The following is a 22,002-nucleotide window of genomic DNA, read 5'->3' as shown; positions in this document are numbered from 1 at the left end:
AGGCTACAAGTCCATCTCCAAAGACCTGAATGTTCCTGTGTCTACTGTGCACAGTGTCATCAAGAAGTTTAAAGCCCATGGCACTGTGGCTAACCTCCCTAGATGTGGACGGAAAAGAAAAATTGACAAGAGATTTCAACGCAGGATTGTGCGGATGGTGGATAAAGAACCTCGACTAACATCCAAACAAATTCAAGCTGCCCTGCAGTCCGAGGGTACAACAGTGTCAACCCGTACTATCCGTCGGCGTCTGAATGAAAAGGGATTGTATGGTAGGATACCCAGGAAGACCCCACTTCTTACCCAGAGATAAAAAAGCCAGGCTGGAGTTTGACAAAACTTACCTGAGAAAGCCAAAAACGTTTTGAAAGAATGTTCTCTGGTCAGATGAGACAAAAGTAGAGCTTTTTGGGAAAAGGCATCAACAAAGAGTTTACAGGAAAAAAAAAAAAAAAAAGGCCTTCAAAGAAAAGAACACGGTCCCTACAGTCAAACATGGCGGAAGTTCCCTGAAGTTTTAGGGTTGCTTTGCTGCCTCTGGCACTGGACTGCTTGACTGTGTGCATGGCATTATGAAGTCTGAAGACTACCAACAAATTTTGCAGCATAATGTAGGGCCCAGTGTGAGAAAGCTGGGTCTCCCTCAGAAGTCATGGGTCTTCCAGCAGGACAATGACCCAAAACACACTTCAAGAGAAAGCACTGGAGACTTCTAAAGTGGCTAGCAATGAGTCCAGATCTGAATCCCATAGAACACCTGTGGAGAGATCTCAAAATGGCAGTTTGGAGAAGGCACCCTTCAAATCTCAGGGACCTGGAGCAGTTTGCCAAAGAAGAATGGTCTAAAATTCCAGCAGAGCATTGTAAGAAACTCATTGATGGTTACCGGAAGTGGTTGTTCGCAGTTATTTTGTCTAAAGGTTGTGCTACCAAGAATTAGGCTGAGGGTGCCAATACTTTGTCCGGCCCATTTTCGGAGTTTTGTGTAAAATGATCAATGATTTGATTTTTTTTTCATTCTCTTTTGTGTTTTTTTCATTGTAAGCAAAATAAATGAAGATATTAATACCAAAGAGTTTGTGCTTAATCATTTTCTGGAAGAAAATGAGTATTATCTAACAGAATTGCAGGGGGTGCCAATACTTTTGGCCAAGACTGCATATTGGGCGTATATACCGGATGACAGTATAAAGCTTTCTTCTCACCCCTATGGAACAGGTATACCAGTTGTGGAGAATTTGAGCCCTAAAAAGGGCTTTTGTGAAATTTCAGGAGCTTAGTGTATATACTAGTGGTGTATATACACTGTTTAAGTAGTTTAGCTATGCAAAGAGCTGTTCGTTTTCAGTTTTCCTGCCTAGCAGAAGCTAAAATCTCTCTCTGACCCTGATCACGAAGTCTCTCCCTTTGTCACCAAACCGCATCTGACACGAACATGGCTGACACTATTCTTATAAATCCGAGGTCACCTGATTTAGACAAAGACTTTTTCCTATGTTTTTCGATGCCTACGTTTTTCTGCTTTCTGTCCCACCTTCCCTGCACAGTTATTGGTGCAAAAAAAGCGCCAGGGAAGGTGGGGGGGGGGGATAAGAATTTTTACTGCATTTACCGCGTGGTATTTGTTCGAAATCGAATATGTCGAATAGCCTGATATTCGATGGAATACCTACTCATATTCGCTCATCTCTAATATTTAATGCTAATTCAGATATTATGCCATGATATTGTACAAATATCACGGCTCTTGTTCCCAATGACATTAGGGCATTAAAGGGGTTGTCCCATCACAAGGATCCTATGTATACTGCTTGTTAATGTGAATGTAAGACTTACCCTAAATATATTGCTTCAGCAAAACTGCTTTGTTTGTCCACTATCTTACTTTATTCTTTTTTTTTGACACATCCCTTGACTTATCTGGTCATAAGTCAAGTGATGTATCTGCTGCTCTGAGGGGGGAGGGAGGAGGGGCTAAGTGCACGGGAGCGAGCCTGGAGGAAGAGGGGGTAGTTTACTCTTGGGGGGGGGGAAGGGGCCGCCAATACGGACCCAGCATCCGCTGTAATAGAGAGGCGGATGCCGGGGATGGTTAGACGCCAGCACAGATGCCTGCAACATCGCTATGCTCCTGCCCTGCATGAAGCCAGTAGCGGCAGGAGCGATGCTGCTATTCTGGGGGGAAGGAGCGGAATAACAGCATCGCTTCTGCCGCTGCTGGCTTCATGCAGGGCAGGAGCATGGCGATGTTGCAGGCATCTGTGCCGGCGTCTACACTCCACAGCATCCGCCTCTCTATTACAGCGGATGCCGGGTCTGTATTCACATATGCAAACCAAATGGCGAGATGCCGCTGGCCCTGCGTAATTCTCTGTTGGGAGCCCCCCAGGACTCTCATATTGAACTTGATTGTGCGCACCATTCTCTGGGTGCACGTCCACCTGATTCCTCCTGACCCAGGGATGTCATCTGCAGGGTCTACAGGTACCAGCTGAAGAAAGCCATTATGCGCAAGGCATGGGAGGCTCCACAGGTTTTGTTTCAGAACTCCGAGATTCAACTGCTCCCGGACTTGTCCTGCTTGACCCTTGCCAAACGGAGAGCGCTGAAGCCGCTCCTAGATATCCTGACTCAGCATTAAGTGCAATACACCTGGGGCTTTCCTTTTCGACTTCAGGTCCGCCATGGCGGACGCATCGTGTCCCTGTCCCACCCTGACAAGCATTTTGACTTTGCCTCTGCCCTGGGCCTGCCGTCTGTTCCCGCTCTCTCATGGCCTCCATTCCCTGGTGATCTCCTCTCGGCCCCTCCGGCCCGTTCCCAGAGACACCGCAGGGATCGGACCTCTCCAGTTGCGGATTCCCAAAATGCGGTGTCAGCTGCCTCTACCTGATTACTAGAACTGGTGTTGTTCTGATTTCCTCCTTGCAGCCGAGTGTTTGTCTGGGCTCTGCGCTCTGGGGGGGTGGGGTGTGTGGGCTACCTCGTCTACCTCTTGACGCGGTTCTTCTGTGCTCTCTTTGAGACCGCATCCTCTATTGTTTTGCCCTCACCTGTTGTATTACTTTGTAATAATAATGTGATTGATTGTTCTTTATATTGGTCAGCGTTTCATATTGTTTTTGTTGCTTTTCTAGTTTCCAGTGTTTGGCCTAGGGGTCCGGGGCGGGGCAACGGCTCCTCTTTTTGGCCTCTTTCCCACCAGGGCCTCCACGCTACTTTGTAGTGTGGAACTTGGCATTTACTCTTGCCTTCTCCCCGCTTTTGTTGAGTAGAGTTATTCTCTGCACCCCACTTAGTTGGTTTGTTGTTTGTTTCCTTAGTCTCTGTGCTCCTCCTCTCTTCTTTTGGTACTTAGTTTGTCTTTGTCTTCGTTCTTCCCCAGTTCCCTTTCCTCTCATCCTCCTGATTTCCCCCTTGTCTCTTTGTTCCCCACTCTTTTCCTTCTTCGCTTTTCCCCACCATGTCCTCTCTTAATTTCTATACCTTGAATGCTAGGGGTCTTAATGTTCCTCAGAAGCGTAGCCAGATCCTCTATCAGTTGCTTAAGAAGCGTTCTCACATTCTTATTTTACAGGAGACCCACGTCAGGTCGGGCCATGTGCCGGATATTCGTAATCGTCACTACCCTCTATGGTTCCACAGCTCCAACCCGGTCGCCAAGGCCAAAGGGGTTTCTATAGCCCTCCATCGTTCCTTGTCCCACAAGGTACTGGACACCCTGATCGACTCTGATAGTAGATATCTTTTTCTCAAACTGCGCATTGTGGACACTGTCCTTAGTGTTGCCGGTTGTTATCTCCCAAACCAGGGTCAACTGGCTTATTGTAAATCCTTGACCAGCAGGTTGGCGGACTTTAGTGAAGGTGTGGTAGTTCTAGGGGGTGACTAATTTTGTTTTGAACCCGCTGGTCGACTCCTCTACCCCCCGACCCCCCCATGCCTCCTCTCAGATGCGCCGTCTAGCTACTGCTCTTCATCGCTCCCAGCTGGTCGATGTTTGGCGCATTCTACACCCCCAGGGCAGGGATTATACTTACCATTCCCCTGCCCATAACTCTTATAGTCGTATAGATTTCTTTCTCACTAGTCATCATGCCCTTTCCTGGTCCCCTGTTGTCCACATCGATTCAGCCCTCTGGTCGGATAATGCTCCCGTGTACCTCTCTCTTGAGATCCCGGGCTTAGCGCGTCGCCCCTTTATGTGGCGGCTTAATGAGAGCCTTCTGAAAAATACCACTTGTAGGTCTGCTATTGCTGCGGCCATTGAGGACTTTCTCTCGATTCACAAGCATGACCCTACTGCCCCCCCCCCCCCCCCATTGCAATGGGAGGCACTAAAATGAGGTGTTCGTGGGATTCTGATCCAACACAGGTCTCGCCGTAAAAAGGAACGTTACGTTGGATTGCGGGTCGTCTTCAGCATATTCACTCGTTGGAGTCCTCCCACAAGCGCACCAGGTCCCAGACTACTCTTACTGAACTACTTAATGCACAGGAGGAACTCCGTTCCTTCCTTGACTAGCGGTTTCTGCATGCTAAGGACCGTACCCGTAAACATTATTACGAGTTTGCAAACAAGTGTAGCCGTTCCCTGGCTCGACTACTTCATCCTCGTGACCCTCCCTCGTATATTCCTCAGGTTTGGAACGCAACAGGCCGGATGCTCCCTAACCCCGTCGATATTGTTGCGGAGTTCCGCTCCTTTTATGAGGACTTATACAACATCCGTGGTCATTTCGCAGATCTTGCTCCGTCGGCCCTCCGTGATAAGATTCGGAAATACATCTCCAACACCCCTCTCCCTGCCCCCTCGAACACCAAGGAGCCCTTTTCTTTAGAGGAAGTTTCCCTTGCCATTAAGGATTCCCCTACGGGTAAATCCCCTGACCCGGACGGCTGTACCGCACGTTTTTACAAATGTTTTCGCGACTCCCTGGCCCTTGTAATGTCGCGCATAAGGACCCCGCCCTTCCAGCCAGCTAATGCCCAATCTCCCTGATCAATATTGACATCAAAATTTTTGCTAAATTGCTTGCGAATAGATTGCCCCCCCTTATGCCGGCCTTGGTTCATAATGACCAAGTTGGCATTATTTACGGTCACGAAGCTCGGGATAATGTCTGCAAAATGGTGCTGGCTGTCTTGACGGCTCGGTCTTCCAAGCTACCTCTATACTTGTTGTCACTCGACGCCGAAAAGGCGTTTGACCGGGTTCACTGGTGCTTCCTGAATGAAACGCTCAGCCAGATTGGGGTGGGTTTGAGATTTTTGGGCAAGGTGCTCGCCCTTTACGGTGACGCTACCGCGCGGGTCAGAGCTAAGGGCTCTTTTTCAGAAGATGGCGATGCAAAAATAAATTATTTCCTTCTCCAAATGGTTTTTTTGTTCTACAACACTAGTCACAAAAAAATTAAAAAATTTTTTTTTTTATATCGCCATAATTTATTTTTTAAATGTAGATTGTAAGCTCTCACAATGTACAATTTTCCCTATCAGTATATCTTTTTTTTTTTGAATATGGGACGGAAATCCATGCAAACATGGGGAGAACATACAAACTCCTTTCAGATGGTTTTTTTGCCCTTGGTGGGATTTGAACACTAGGACTCCAGCGCTGCAAGGCTGCAGTGCTAACCACTGAGCACTATGTGGCCCCAAATATTGCCACAATTGTACTGATCCACAGAAAAAAAAGTTAACATGATACTTATGCTGTAAGCTGCGTGGAAGAAAAACAAAATTTAAACAAAAAAAAAAAAAAAAAAAAAAAAAACACACCTTAAGGTAAAAAACATAAAGCAACGTGCAATAGAAGTAAATGGCAGATAAGCCTGGGAGCCTTCAATAGGCTCCCGGCTGTCATGCCAACGGGACACCATCCCTGGGTCTTGCTCCGGGTGCTGGCCATCCCCGGCAAAATGGCGGCACCGTCCGCAATATGGAGGGAGGGGGGTAATGCAGCAGTTATAATACACTTTGGTGTAATCCATCTGGACCCAAAGCCTTGCTGACATTTATTTTGTTTAGCTTGGCTTGGCCCATTTCTTTGTTTATAAAGTTTAGTATTTGTTTGATGTATTGGTGACACCAACTACTGCCTGTTCTTCTGTATCCATTACCATTATTTAGGGGACCTACTTGTTCGGACCTTGGCTTTTTGCATTTATATATTTAAACAATTTTTATTGGTTAATTTTTCTTTCCTTTGTCACCTGCAATTCATTATGTATTTCTGTGGATTTTATTTCCCTTCTACAGATTTTATTAAGTCGTTTGAAATTTTTAAAGACTACATCTGACCTCTTGGATTTAGAGGTTTTAAATACCCATTTTTAATTTTTTAATTGCTCTATTAACCATATCTGTTGGATTAATTTAACCCCTTAAGGACCAGGCCATTTTTTGGTTTCGCATTTTCGTTTTTCCCTCCTCACATTTCAAGAGCCATAACTTCTTCATTTTTCAGTTCACAGAGTCACATGATGGCTTATTGTTTGCGGGACAAATTGTACTTTGTAATGGCATCATTCAATATGCTGTGCAATGTACTGGGAAGCTGGAAAAAAATTCAGAATGAGGTGCAATTGGAGAAAAAATGCATTTGCGCCATTTTCTTATGGGTTTAATTTTTACAGCGTTCACTGTTTGGTACAAATGACATGTTACCTGTGTTCTACGTGTCAGTACGAACGCGGTGATACCAAATTTATATAGTATTTGAAATGTTTTGATAGTTTTAAAAAAATGATAAACTTTGCAAAATAGAAAAAAAATTTTGTGTCATCATGTTCTAACACCTGTAACTTTTTCATATTTCCATGTATGGAGCTGGTTGTGGTGTCTTTTTATGCGGGACAAGATGACGTTTCTATTGATACCATTTGGGGAAAGATCTGATGGTTTGATCACTTTTTATTCAATTTTTTATAGGAGGCAAAGTGTTGAAAAAAACGCTTTTTGGCTGTTTTTATTTTTTTTGCCGCTACGCCGTTCGCAGTACGGGATAAATGTTTTAATATTCTAATAGTTCGGGCATTTGAGCGCGGGGATACCTAATATGTTTATGTTTAATGTTCTTTAATTACTTTTATAGCTAATCTAGGGAAAGGGGGGTGATTTGAACTTTTATATTTTTTTATTTTTTTAATACTTTTAAAAACTTTTTTTTTTCTTCTGTTACATTTATGATCAGACCCCTTAGGTACCTTGAAACCTAGGGGGTCTGATCGCTCATACTATTCACTGCAATACTACAGTACTGCAGTGAATAGCAGAATCCCAGCACTTCTATTAGATGATGCCTCTGGCATCGTCTAATAGATCTCGGGCAGAGACAAGCCTGGAAGCCTTCAATAGGCTTCCGGCTGTCATAGCAACCGATCACCGCCCTCATGTGACGTTCAGGAGGGCGGCGATCGGGGAAACATGGCGGCGCCCATGCCGCCTGCGCTGTTTACACGCTGCGGTCGCGTTTGACCGCAGTGTGTAAAGGGTTAACAGCAGCGATCGGCTCGGGCACCGACCGCTGCTGTTATTGGCAGGTCCTGGCTGTATTATACAGCCGGCATCTGCCGTGTATGGAGCGAGCTCATCGTGTGAGCTCGCTCTATACATCCCCATGCGACCCATGACGTACAGTTACGTCAAGGGTCGCTAAGGGGTTAAGATACTTAAATTATACTTGCTTCCTATGGGTTTAAATTTTATAATAGCCGCTAAAAAGCTAAAAGCTCTTATAAGAGCGCATGTTGTAGAGTTTGCTGCGATATCTAAGTGGGTGTAATTCTTCTAGGTATAAGTGGCATCACTACTTTAAAGGGATACTGGAGGAGCACTATCCTACAATTTATTTATAGGGATAGGCTAAGACAATCTTTAGCACCTAAGTCTTTTGCTAATCGCTATCTCAAATCCACTATATCTATAGGACAGGATCTAGAGATATGTCTCTGTATAAGGACAGCTTCAAAAGGAGACCCTAAGGGATGCTAAGGAGAGCTACCCTACAATATATGTTTAGGGATGGGCTAAGACAATCTTTAGCACATAGGTCTTTTGCTGATCGCTATCTCGAACCCACTATACAGTATTTATAGTAGAGGATCTGGAAATCTGTCTCTGTATAAGGGCAGCTTCAATAGGAGACGCTAAGGAGAGCTACCCTATAATTTATTTTTAGGGATGGCCTAAAACAATCTTTAGCACCTAGGTAATTTTTTAGTCACCGTCTTAAATCCTCTATCTATAGAAGAGAATCTGGAGATAATGTGTCTGTATAAGGACAGCTTTGAGACACTTTCAGTCCTTGTCAGTGGAGGTTTATTGAGACTGATGGATGAATTTATTTTCTTTTCCTCTATCATTCCCCTTTAATTATTACCCTTAGGGGTTGGCTGTTAACACAACCTATTGCAAAATTAGTGAGTAGAATAACATGGTCTAGGCAGGCAACTCGCACGTGTATTTTTGCTTTTGTTTTCATCCATTATGTGCTTTTATATTTTCATGAATAAGAGTTACATTTTAGTTTAATCTTTTTGAGACTTATCTATCAAGTAAAACTTACCGTATATACTAGATTATAGACAACCCGAATACAAGCCTCAAATTTTACCACAGAAAACTGGGAAAACTTATTGACTCGAGTATAAGCTTAAGGGGGGAAATCCACCATTGCAGATAAAAAGTCTGGTCATGTGCATTACAGCTTAGTAACTCCATGTGCCTCATAGTAATAACAGTTAACCACATCGTGTCCCTCACATTAACCCCCTGTGTGCCTCACAGAAGAGTTACTGATATGTGGGACATATGGAGGTAATACTTAGGTATCTTCATAATTTAGGTCCTTTATTAGTACCCCCATGTGTCTCACATATTAGTTACCCTTATATGGAGCACACAGGGGTTAATACGAGGGACATGATGGGGTTAACTGCTATTAATATGAGGCACATGGAGTTACTGAAACTAAATTAATAACCCTGACATTAATACCTGTGTTTTACTTTCACTTTACTGTAGTTTCCTCTCCTCAATACGACAGACACCTTCTATAAGACACAATGAATCCTGGCCACGTCTGCAGATGTTACATTCTAGTTTCTACAGGACCTTTGATGACATCACAGTCACATGACCTTACATGACAAGCCAATCACAGAGCAGTAGCACTAAAGGACCTCCACTTTCGTTTAATTTATGCAGGTCCTTCAAGATCCTGACTCGAGTATAAGCTGAGAGCACTTTTTCAGCATAAAAACTATGCTGAAAAAGAGCTTATACTCGAGTATATACGGTATATATATGTATGAGATTTAGAGGATAGTGTCCTTTGGAGTCTCAATTCTCCTGGGTGTATAATGGATTTCTTTGATATTCTTTCACACTCTCTTTCATGCCAAGTCATGATTCTGACATCCAAACTTCCTCCCTCCTTCCTTTTAGCTACGTCTTTGCTAAAGCGAGTAAAAACCAGAATGTTTACAGCCCAATCATGTGAGGAATCTAGGTACTTCTCAGCAGCACCAACTACGTCAATGTTCTTCTATAGATCAGGGTCAAGTTCCCCCAGTTTGCCCACTAGGCTTCTGACATTTGGGAATACACATTTTAACTTTCATTTCAAAAATGTGCATTTTTGAAGTTTTATGGCCAGATACATTCAGTTGCAATAAATGGATCAACTATTCTAATGCATCCACATTTCTCCACCCACCATGGTAGCCTCTCCCCTCTGGCCCTTCTATCTCAATATCTGCCTGACTCTCAAAACCCCCTTCCCCTGGCATTACTACTTTAACCATTTCAGTACCAGGCCAATTTGTGGTCAAGGACCAGACACATTAGGGATTTCTTGTATGTGCAGTTTTGAGGGCTGTAACGTTTTTCTCATATGTCTCAACTAATTTCTGCCTCTTTATTCGGTGACACATAGGGCTTTATTTTTATGTTGTTTTCATTTTTGAATATGTTTTAATTTTATTTTTTTTTTATATCCGGGAAAATATAAACATAATTGGAGGGAAATTGTGTCTGGTTTTCACTTTTTCAAAAAAATGTTTTATTTAACACAAACTTTATAAAATAGTTATTACTCACGTGACCGCCGGGTCAGAGGGCAACCGCATCATGGCAGTGCCCATAACTGTGTATACAGCGCTCATTGAGCGCTGTACACACAGCGATTGAGAAGGCATGGAAGGTAATAAACCTTCCCTGCCTTCTCTCTGGGAGCTCCGACTGAAGTTACAGACAGCTCCCAGTATCAGCAGCTGCACGATCTCGTGCAGCTGCTGTGTTCTGATTGGACGTACCAATACGTCCTGTCAGAACAAGGCAACCACCTTCAGGACGTTTATACTCTATGAGTAGTCCGGAAGTTAAAATATTCTGCCACTTCCGCTAGAATTCTCACCCCCAGTTCAGCAGACTCCCTTCTATTCAGATCCCCACTATCTGTGGAAAACACCTTGTACCTCAATAAAAAGTCAACCCAGTGCTTAAGGAACTGACACCCTTTTCTGCATCAAGACATGAGCCATGCATTTAACTCTCTAAGCTCCCGCTGCCTTTCCTGTGTAGTGCATGGAAAAGGCAGTATTCCAGCAAATACAACCTTGGAAGTACTTCCTTCCAGCAAACTTTTTTTCCATACCTTATGTCAGCCTCTTAGTGGCAGGGCCTAAATGCATAGTGTTGAGTCTAAGAACATGAACATATAATATGTTGGAAAAGGACATAACATGACCTACACTCCCTCACAGGAATGTCTCCTAATGAATGCTAGCAGAGGGACATGAAGCAGACAGAGCGCACTTATGAAAGTGGTTACAGAGTTGTGACCTCCTCACTGAAGCAGGCCAGTGACCTTAGAGACTAAGAGCAGTGAGGAATAGCCAAAGAAGGAAAGCCACATCTCCAGGATGTCAACAGACTAAGTGCGAAAGAGATATTGCAATTTGATATGATGGAATCCAAGTTACCAAATTTTAGTATTTCAACCAAACAGAACAGTTAATAGTCACCTTATTGAAATGGTTGCCAATGACTTCCCATATCCTTGACCACTGCAGTCGGATGCGGTTCATGTTGTAGTATGAGATCTCCACAATTTTCTGCAAGCTGAACATGCGAGGTTGGTGGACAGAGGCCAATTCATCCATGGACACAGCACACAACCAGCGCACAAAGTCAACTGGAAGACAAAGTAATGGAGGGCAACGGTGTGACTAGATCCCATACCCTGACTAGAGACCTGCAAACTATAAGCATTTACAATTACCTATAGCGTATCCATCCAACCGAGTGGAACCAGTGAAGATCCTGCAGAAACAAATAACTCCTATTATTCCGGCAGAAAACCCTGCAAGTACTTTACAATAGTCAAATATGGTGACTTAAGATCAGGAAACCCGCATTTCTATAAATCCATAGATAAATGGCCTGGGAGTAAATAAATATGTCAGACTGTGTTTAACAAATGAGATTGCATAAAACAAGCTGTGGTTCTATGAATGAAAAAGTCATCAGGATATCTAATATATCCTTACAACACTACTCTATGAACTGATGACTTGATCACCGTTACTGATCTTAAAGGGATTCTATCATTAAAATGACATTTTTTTTGGCCCTGAAACGTAGGAATAGCCTTAAGAAAGGCTATTCTTCTACCTTTAGATGTCTTCTCCGCGACGCCATACGGTAGAAACCCAGTTTTCTTCTGTATGCAAATGAGTTCTCTCGCAGCACTGGGGGCGACCTCAATGCTGTGAGAGAAATCTCCAGCGCTGCTCCCATCTTCGTCTGGAACAGTCTCTCTCCACGTCTTTTTCCAGCACTGGGGGTCAAACTTCTACACATGCGTAGTCTGCTCTGCCATCGGGCAGAGCCGACTGCACATGCCTGCGGCCATTTTTTTGGGCCTTTCTGAAGGCTATTCCTACATGTTCGGGACAAAAAAAAAATTTATTTTCATGATAGAATCCCTTTAAAGGAGGGAGTCTACAAAAATCTAATTTATTCTTACTGGTCTACAGCAACAACAATCTGAACTGAGACTGAAGAGTCTACACTAGTTCTAATGCACCGTTTACCTGTCAACAGCAACATTCTATGACTAAAAGAGTGTTCCCTGGTACGGATAACAGTAGCTTAAAGGAGATCTAAAGTATACACACCAATCTATAGCAGCATCACTCTGAACTGAGAACCTGACCACAACTACAGATAACCAAGTTAGAAGTTTACAGAAGGTCTAAATTATCATCATTTGTCTAAAGCAACAGTAAGACTTGACCACTGGTAATGATAATGAAGAGTTTTCAACAGCCTGTGGGTTACAGATCACTAATACTGAAGGTTAATAGAGCCTCACTAACTTGCAAAACTCAGTGAGCTGAAGACCTGATCAGTGGTTCTGATAACTTAAAGAAGGTCTAATATTTCTTACCGGTCCACAGCAACAACTACGCTCTGTGAGCTGGTCTCTCCAACAGATTCTTGGATGCTCGACATTTGTTTCTTGTCTATGCCACTGCCAACTAATGTGCCTACAAAAAACAAGTATAAGCTTAATAGAGACTGCACATTCCCTCTATCCAATCAACCCTGAAGGTAAGCTCACCAAGTCCATGGCCCATGAACTCCTCCCCTCCAGCAGAGTAGCTCTTAATACTTTCCCGTTCCCGTCCACTTCCTGAGATATAGCGCGTTTTAACTCCTGTACCAATCAGCTGAGCCAATTCTAACTGACTGACGCACTTCAGAACCTTAGGAAAGAAAGCAGACACACAACCACTTGCACATCAACTTCTTACTCAGTGCTGCATCTGAAACTTTGGTGAAACATACACAAAGAGTACATATTGAGGTCAAGTGTTCTATTGTTGTGCTATATTTCTCATATCAAAGAGGAAGAACCAACCTCGTGCCAGGAGTTACCCAGGTAATTGCCATCAGTATGAGCCACAGTGATGAGAGTCTTGATGGTGTCAATGTTCTTTTGCTTCATTTCGGTGATGCTTGAGCTGGCAGTCAGCAGAGAGAAGCGAGCGAGGGCTTGGACATACGCATCTCTTTCCAGCTTTCCGAAGAAAATGAAGCAAAGTCAGATGCATGAAATTGTTAAAACACAGTGGATGCCAAATAAAAACCAGACAATAAAACAATGAGGGGAACTGCCATATACAGTAAACATGAAAAATCAAGTCCAACCCAAGAGCAGCAAGTTTTAGAGCAAAAGGAGACTGGCAATCTGCTAAACATAAATATAAGGAAAATGTTTGTTTTTGTTCTGTGTTGTTCAGTGGGCAGGAAATATAAAAAAAAACTAAAAACTTGAGTCTTCAGTAGTTGATACTATTTTTAATGGCTAACTAATAATGATTAGAGATGAGCGAACAGTGTTCTATCGAACTCATGTTCGATCGGATATTAGGCTGTTCGGCATGTTCGAATCGAACACCGCGTGGTAAAGTGCGCCATTACTCGATTCCCCTCCCACCTTCCCTGGCGCTTTTTTTTGCTACAATAACAGCGCAGGGTAGGTGGGACAGGAACTACGACACCGGTGACGTTGAAAAAAGTAGGCAAAACCCATTGGCTGCCGAAAACATGTGACCTCTAATGTAAAAGAACAGCGACGCCCAGCTTCGCGTCATTCTGAGCTTGCAATTCACCGGGGACGGAGGTTTCCGTCCAGTTAGCTAGGGCTTAGATTCTGGGTAGGCAGGGACAGGCTACGATAGGAAGGAGAAGACAACCAACAGCTCTTATAAGAGCTAAATTCCAGGGAGAAGCTTGTCAGTGTAACGTGGCACTGACAGGCTCAATCGCCGCAACCCAGCTTTCCCAGGATCCTGAATGGAATACACTGACAGTGTATTCCCGTATACCCCATATATACACCCCAAATCCCCGTTCCAACGGTGTGCCCCCCCACCTTCACCCCAGAAATACCCTGCAAGTCCCCTAACAATAGAATTGGGGCTATATACACCCACTATTTTTGCTACTGCCATATAGTGCCATTGTCTGACTGGGAATTCAAAGAATATATTGGGGTTACATATAACTTCAATTCCAGGGAGAAGCTTGTCAGTGTAACGTGGCACTGACGGGCTCAATCGCCGCAACCCAGCTTTCCCAGGATCCTGAATGGAACACACTGACAGTGTATTCCCGTATACCCCATATATACACCCCAAATCCCCGTTCCAACGGTGTGCCCCCCCACCTTCACCTCAGAAATACCCTGCAAGTCCCCTAGCAATAGAATTGGGGCTATATACACCCACAATTTTTGCTACTGGTATATAGTGCCATTGTCTGACTGGGAATTCAAAGAATATATTGGGGTTACGTGCACCCACAATTTTTGCTACTGGTATATAGTGCCATTGTCTGACTGGGAATTCAAAGAATATATGGGGGTTACGTGCACCCACAATTTTTGCTACTGCTATATAGTGCCATTGTCTGACTGGGAATTCAAAGAATATATTGGGGTTATGTGCACCCACAATTTTTGCTACTGGTATATAGTGCCAGTTTCTGACTGGGAATTCAAAGAATATATGGGGGTTACGTGCACCCACAATTTTTGCTACTGCTATATAGTGCCATTGTCTCACTGGGAATTCAAAGAATATATTGGGGTTACGTGCACCCACAATTTTTGCTACTGGTATATAGTGCCATTGTCTGACTGGGAATTCAAAGAATATATTGGGGTTACGTGCGCCCACAATTTTTGCTACTGGTATATAGTGCCATTGTCTCACTGGGAATTCAAAGAATATATGGGGGTTACGTGCACCCACAATTTTTGCTACTGGTATATAGTGCCATTGTCTCACTGGGAATTCAAAGAATATATTGGGGTTACGTGCACCCACAATTTTTGCTACTGGTATATAGTGCCATTGTCTCACTGGGAATTCAAAGAATATATTGGGGTTACGTGCACCCACAATTTTTGCTACTGGTATATAGTGCCATTGTCTCACTGGGAATTCAAAGAATATATTGGGGTTACAAATACCCTCATTTCTTGCTACTGCCATATAGTGCCAGTTTCTGACTGGTAATTCAAAGAATATATTGGGGTTATAAATACCCTCATTTCTTGCTACTGGTATATAGTGCCATTGTCTGACTGGGAATTCAAAGAATATATTGGGGTTATAAATACCCTCATTTCTTGCTACTGGTATATAGTGCCATTGTCTGACTGGGAATTCAAAGAATATATTGGGGTTACAAATACCCTCATTTCTAGCTGCTGCCATATAGTGCCAGTTTCTCACTGGTAATTCAAAGAATATATTGGGGTTACGTGCACCCACAATTTTTGCTACTGGTATATAGTGCCATTGTCTGACAGGGAATTCAAAGAATATATTGGGGTTACAAATACCCTCATTTCTTGCTACTGGTATATAGTGCCATTGTCTGACTGGGAATTCAAAGAATATATTGGGGTTACAAATACCCTCATTTCTTGCTACTGGTATATAGTGCCAGTTTCTGACTGGTAATTCAAAGAATATATTGGGGTTACAAATACCCTCATTTCTTGCTACTGCCATATAGTGCCAGTTTCTGACTTGGAATTCAAAGAATATATTGGGGTTACGTGCACCCACAATTTTTGCTACTGGTATATAGTGCCAGTTTCTAACTGGGAATTCAAAATGCGCAAGGCTCCCGGAAAGGGACGTGGACGAGGCCGTGGGCGAGGTCGGGGGAATGGTTCTGGGGAGCAAGGTAGCAGTGAAGCCACAGGGCATCCCGTGCCTACTCCTGTGGGGCAGCAAGCATTGCGCCACTCCACAGTGCCAGGGTTGCTTGCCACATTAACTAAACTGCAGGATACAAACCTTAGTAGGCTCGAGAACCAGGAACAGGTCTTGCAATGGCTGTCAGAGAACGCTTACAGCACATTGTCCAGCAGCCAGTCAGACTCTGCCTCCTCTCCTCCTATTACCCAACAGTCTTGTCCTCCTTCCTCCCAAAATTCCCAAGCTTCACAGAACAATAACCCCAACTGTCCCTGCTCCCCAGAGCTGTTCTCCGCTCCTTTCATTGTCCCTCAACCTGCCTCTCCACGTCACGATTCCACGAACCTAACAGAGGAGCATCTGTGTCCAGATGCTCAAACACTAGAGTCTCCTCCATCTCCGTTCGATTTGGTGGTGGATGACCAGCAACCCACCCTCATCGACGATGATGTGATGCAGTTGCCGTCAGGGCATCCAGCTGACCGGCGCATTGTGCGGGAGGAGGAGATGAGACAGGAGTTGGAAGAGGAAGTGGTGGATGATGAGGACACTGACCCGACCTGGACAGGGGGGATGTCAAGCGGGGAAAGTAGTGTGGATGTTGAGGCAGGTGCAGCACCAAAAAGGGTAGCTAGAGGCAGAGGTCAGCAGCTTAGGCGAAGCCAGGCCACACCCGGAATCTCCCAAGATGTTCCAGTTCGTACCCAGCCCCGAAAAACTCCCACCTCGAGGGCACGTTTCTCGAAGGTGTGGAGTTTTTTTTTCAAGGAATGCGCCGAGGACAGATATAGAGTTGTCTGCACAATTTGCCTCTCGAAATTGATTAGGGATTCTGAGAAGAGCAACCTGTCCACCACTTCAATGCGCCGTCATTTGGAATCCAAGCACTGGAATCAGTGGCAGGCAGCAACGGCAGGACAAAGGCCGCCTGCCGTTCACGCCACTGCCACTGCCTCTGCCACTGCTGACTGTGCTGGCGATGCACTCCAGAGGACGAGCCAGGACACCACTTCATCTGCCTCCGCCACTTTGTTGACTTCTCCCTCATCCTCCCCTGTTCCTGTCTTATCTCCTTCTCCATCAAAGGCACCATCAGGCGCTTCTTTACAACAACCCACCATCTCTCAGACATTGGAGCGGCGGCAGAAATACACTGCTAACCACCCACACGCGCAAGCCTTGAACGCCAACATCGCTAAACTGCTGGCCCAGGAGATGTTGGCGTTCCGGCTTGTTGAAACTCCCGCCTTCCTGGACCTGATGGCAACTGCGGCACCTCGCTATGCCGTCCCTAGCAGTCACTACTTCTCCCGGTGTGCCGTCCCCGCCTTGCACCAGCACGTGTCACTCAACATCAGGCGGGCCCTTAGTTCCGCGCTTTGCACAAAGGTCCACTTGACCACCGACGCGTGGACAAGTGCATGCGGACAGGGACGCTACATTTCACTGACGGCACACTGGGTGAATGTAGTTGAGGCTGGGACTGCTTCCCAAAGTGGCCCGGTGTACCTCGTCTCCCCGCCTAACATTCCTGGCAGGGACACGAGAAGAACACCCCCCTCCTCCTCCGCCACCGCCTCCTCCTCCGCCGCTGTTAGATTGACCCCAGCTACGAGTTGGAAACGTTGCAGCACTGGCGTTGGTAGACGTCAGCAGGCTGTGCTGAAGCTGATCAGCTTGGGGGACAGACAGCACACTGCCTCCGAGGTGAGGGATGCCCTCCTCGATGAGACGGCAATATGGTTTGAGCCGCTGCACCTGGGCCCAGGCATGGTCGTTTGTGATAACGGCCGGAACCTGGTAGTAGCTCTGGAGCTTGCCGGACTCCAACATGTTCCATGCCTGGCCCACGTCTTCAACCTAGTGGTGCAACGTTTCCTAAAGAGCTACCCCAATGTTCCAGAGCTACTGGTGAAAGTGCGGCGCATGTGCGCCCACTTTCGCAAGTCGACAGTAGCCGCTGCTAGCTTAAAATCTCTCCAGCAACGCCTGCATGTGCCACAACACCGGCTTTTGTGCGACGTCCCCACACGCTGGAACTCAACGTTTCAGATGTTGAATAGAGTGGTTGAGAAGCAGAGACCTTTGATGGAATACCAGCTACAAAACCCTAGGGTGCCACAAAGTCAGCTGCCTCAGTTTCACATCCATGAGTGGCCATGGATGAGAGACCTTTGTGACATCCTACGGGTCTTTGAGGAGTCCACAAGGAGGGTGAGCTCTGAGGATGCGATGGTGAGCCTTACAATCCCGCTCTTGTGTGTTCTGAGAGAATCCCTGATTGACATCAGGGATAACTCAGATCACACAGGAGTTAGGGATAGCATCCGATCCGTCACAGCTGGAGAGTAGGTCCACACATCTGTCCGCTTCATCGCGTTTAATGGAGGAGGAGCAGGAAGAAGAGTTGTCCGATGATGTGATGGTGATACAGGAGGCTTCCGGGCAACTTCGAATCGTCCCATTGTTGCAGCGCGGATGGGTAGACATGGAGGATGAGGAGGAAATGGAGATTGAACTTTCCGGTGGGGCCAGAGGAGTCATGCCAACTAACACTGTGGCAGACATGGCTGAGTTCATGTTGGGGTGCTTTACAACCGACAAGCGTATTGTCAAAATCATGGAGGACAACCAGTACTGGATCTTTGCTATCCTTGACCCCCGGTATAAAAACAACATCTCGTCTTTTATTCCGGTAGAGGGGAGGGCCAATCGCATCAATGCTTGCCACAGGCAATTGGTGCAGAATATGATGGAGATGTTTCCAGCATGTGACGTTGGCGGCAGGGAGGGCAGTTCCTCCAGTAGGCAACCAAGTTCTCACCGGTCCACACAAACGAGGGGCACACTGTCTAAGGTCTGGGACACCTTGATGGCACCCCCTCACCAAAGTGCCGCCACGGAAGGTCCTAGTGTCACCAGGCGTGAGAAGTATAGGCGCATGTTGCGGGAATACCTTTCCGACCACAGCCCTGTTCTCTCTGACCCCTCTGCGCCCTACACGTATTGGGTGTCGAAGTTGGACCTGTGGCTTGAACTTGCCCTATATGCCTTGGAGGTGCTGTCCTGTCCTGCCGCCAGCGTGCTGAGAGGGTGTTCAGTGCAGCCGGTGGCATCATCACTGACAAGCGCACCCGTCTGTCAGCTGAGAGTGCCGACCGGCTCACTTTGATAAAAATGAACCACCACTGGATAGAGCCTTCATTTTTGTGCCCACCTGTGTAAAGCACCCCAACATGAAACTCCATGTCTGTACTCAACCTCTCTAATTCCTCCGCATCCTCATACTCATCCACCATAAGCGTTGCACAATTCCGCTAATACTAGGCTCCCTCCACCCTGATTTCCCCCAACTCTGCTGGTTAGAGGCTCCCTCCACCCTGATTTCCACCAACTCTGCTGGTTAGAGGCTCCCTCCACCCTGCTTTCCCACAACTCTGCTGGTTAGAGGCTCCCTCCACCCTGCTTTCCCACAACTCTGCTGGTTAGAGGCTCCCTCCACCCTGCTTTCCCACAACTCTGCTGGTTAGAGGCTCCCTCCACCCTGATTTCCACCAACTCTGCTGGTTAGAGGCTCCCTCCACCCTGATTTCCACCAACTCTGCTGGTTAGAGGCTCCCTCCACCCTGCTTTCCCACAACTCTGCTGGTTAGAAGCTCCCTCCACCCTGATTTCCACCAACTCTGCTGGTTAGAGGCTCCCTCCACCCTGATTTCCACCAACTCTGCTGGTTAGAGGCTCCCTCCACCCTGCTTTCCTACAACTCTGCTGGTTAGAGGCTCCCTCCACCATGAATTGGTCCAAACTGGGGTTTTTAGAGGCTCCCTCCATCATGAATTGGTCCAAACTGGGCTGGTTAGAGGCTCCCTCCACCATGAATTTGCCCAAACTGGGCTGGTTAGAGGCTCCCTCCACCATGAATTTGCCCAAACTGGGCTGGTTAGAGGCTCCCTCCACCATGAATTGGTCCAAACTGGGGGTTTTAGAGGCTCCCTCCACCATGAATTGGTCCAAACTGGGGTTTTTAGAGGCTCCCTCCACCATGAATTGGTCCAAACTGGGCTGTTTAGAGGCTCCCTCCATCATGAATTGGTCCAAACTGGGCTGGTTAGAGGCTCCCTCCACCATGAATTTGCCCAAACTGGGCTGGTTAGAGACTCCCTCCACCATGAATTTGCCCAAACTGGGCTGGTTAGAGGCTCCCTCCACCATTAATTGGTCCAAACTGGGCTGGTTAGAGGCTCCCTCCACCATGAATTTGCCCAAACTGGGCTGGTTAGAGGCTCCCTCCACCATGAATTTGCCCAAACTGGGCTGGTTAGAGGCTCCCTCCACCATGAATTTGCCCAAACTGGGCTGGTTAGAGGCTCCCTCCACCATGAATTTGCTGGGTTTTTCTAGAGGCTCCCTCCACCATGAATTGGTCCAAACTGGGCTGGTTAGAGGCTCCCTCCACCATGAATTGGTCCAAACTGGGTTTTTTAGAGGCTCCCTCCACCATGAATTGGTCCAAACTGGGCTGGTTAGAGGCTCCCTCCACCATGAATTGGTCCAAACTGGGGTTTTTAGAGGCTCCCTCCACCATGAATTGGTCCAAACTGGGGTTTTTAGAGGCTCCCTCCACCATGAATTTGCCCAAACTCTGCTGGTTAGAGGCTCAATCCACCCTGATTTTCAAAACAAATGTTGGTGCCAACCTCAACTTACTACAAGGGCCAAATTCACTGCTGGTGACAAGCTCTCCTCACTGCAAGTGCCAAATACACATGTTTCAAGGTGTTTTCCTACTGTCAGAGAGGTGGTATTGAGTGTGTAAAGTGTGTAGTTGTTAGGCTTTGATGTTGGGGTAATAGAGGGTCTTTGGTGTGTTAGATGCCCCCAGACATGCTTCCCCTGCTGTCCCAGTGTCATTCCAGAGGTGTTGGCATCATTTCCTGGGGTGTCATAGTGGACTTGGTGACCCTCCAGACACGGATTTGGGTTTCCCCCTTAACGAGTATCTGTTCCCCATAGACTATAATGGGGTTCGAAACCCGTTCGAACACACGAACATTGAGCGGCTGTTCGAATCGAATTTCGAACCTCGAACATTTTAGTGTTCGCTCATCTCTAAAAATGACATGTCCCCTGTATTCTGTGTTTCGTTACGATTCCAGGGATACCAAATTTATATGGTTTTAGTTACATTTTGACCCCTTAAAAACAAATCCAAAACCGTTAAAAAATTTTTTTTTGAAAAGTCGCCATATTCCGACAGCCGTAACTTTTCTATACGTGCATGTACGGGGATGTATATGGCGTCTTTTTTTGCGGGACTGGGTGTACTTTGTAGTTCTACCATTTTCAGGAAATGTTATTGCTTTGATCACTTTTTATTCAAATTTTTATCAGAATCAAAACAGTGAAAAAACGTCGGTTTGGCACTTTTGACCATTTTTCCCGCTACGGCGTTTACCGAATAGGAAAAATATTTGTATAGCTTTGTAGAGCGGGCGATTTTGGACGCGGGGATACCTAACATGTATGTGTTTCACAGTTTTTAACTACTTTTATGTGTGTTCTAGGGAAAGGGGGGTGATTTGAATTTTTAATCCTTTTTTTTTTTTTTTTTAATATTTTTTTTACTTTTTTAAAACTTTTTTTTTTTTTTGCATTTATTAGACCGCCTAGGGGTATTGACATTGGTGGGCGGTGTCGCGGATTGTCAGAGCGGTGGGGGTTGGCAAACATGGCTGCTCCGGAGCGTTAAAGAGAGCCTCCTGGAGTATCGTTAAGGTGAGGGGCAAAGTGGTAAAGTATATGTATATGAGATTGTGTGGGGTTAGGGGCGAGGCTGCAGAGGGCAATATGAATTTTGTGGCTTGCTATGGTCCAAAGAGTGTGAGATTGCAGAGATGGTGATGCGAGTTTGGGGTTTGTGGGGGTCCTGGGAAAAACGTATGTGCGCTATTGTGACGAAAAGAAGCCGATTGCGCAATGGGGTGTATTAACTATGTGGAAAATTTCAGCCAAATTGGTCGAGCGGGTTTTGCATGATTGACTAACAAACATCCGAACACACAAACCCACAAACATCCAAACTCACAAACTTTCACATTTATAATATTAATAGGATTTAATGATGGTGTTAAGCAGGCTATATTTCTAATATTCCATACTGGAGAACTGTATCCATTATACCATTCAACAATGGTGTTATGCATGCTATATGCAT

General features: G+C 45.7%; 1 protein-coding gene across 2 annotated transcripts in view; it reads right to left on the bottom strand.

Moving 5' to 3' along the window:
* Nucleotides 1-22,002, bottom strand: part of ARFGEF2 (ARF guanine nucleotide exchange factor 2) — a 145,110-nt gene that overhangs the window by 56,733 nt on the left and 66,375 nt on the right. For both annotated transcript variants that reach the window (XM_075276751.1, XM_075276752.1), the window contains 5 exons: nucleotides 12,932-13,090; nucleotides 12,632-12,776; nucleotides 12,458-12,557; nucleotides 11,288-11,328; nucleotides 11,031-11,200 (listed from right to left, as the gene is read on the bottom strand). In XM_075276751.1, the coding sequence (XP_075132852.1) occupies nucleotides 11,031-11,200; nucleotides 11,288-11,328; nucleotides 12,458-12,557; nucleotides 12,632-12,776; nucleotides 12,932-13,090 (615 nt within the window). The remainder of the gene's footprint in view (nucleotides 1-11,030; nucleotides 11,201-11,287; nucleotides 11,329-12,457; nucleotides 12,558-12,631; nucleotides 12,777-12,931; nucleotides 13,091-22,002) is intronic.

Source organism: Leptodactylus fuscus, chromosome 6 (assembly GCF_031893055.1).
Source record: "Leptodactylus fuscus isolate aLepFus1 chromosome 6, aLepFus1.hap2, whole genome shotgun sequence".
Taxonomy (NCBI): domain Eukaryota; kingdom Metazoa; phylum Chordata; class Amphibia; order Anura; family Leptodactylidae; genus Leptodactylus; species Leptodactylus fuscus.
Note: the sequence above shows the minus strand (reverse complement) of the source record. Positions and strands in the feature narration are given on the sequence as shown.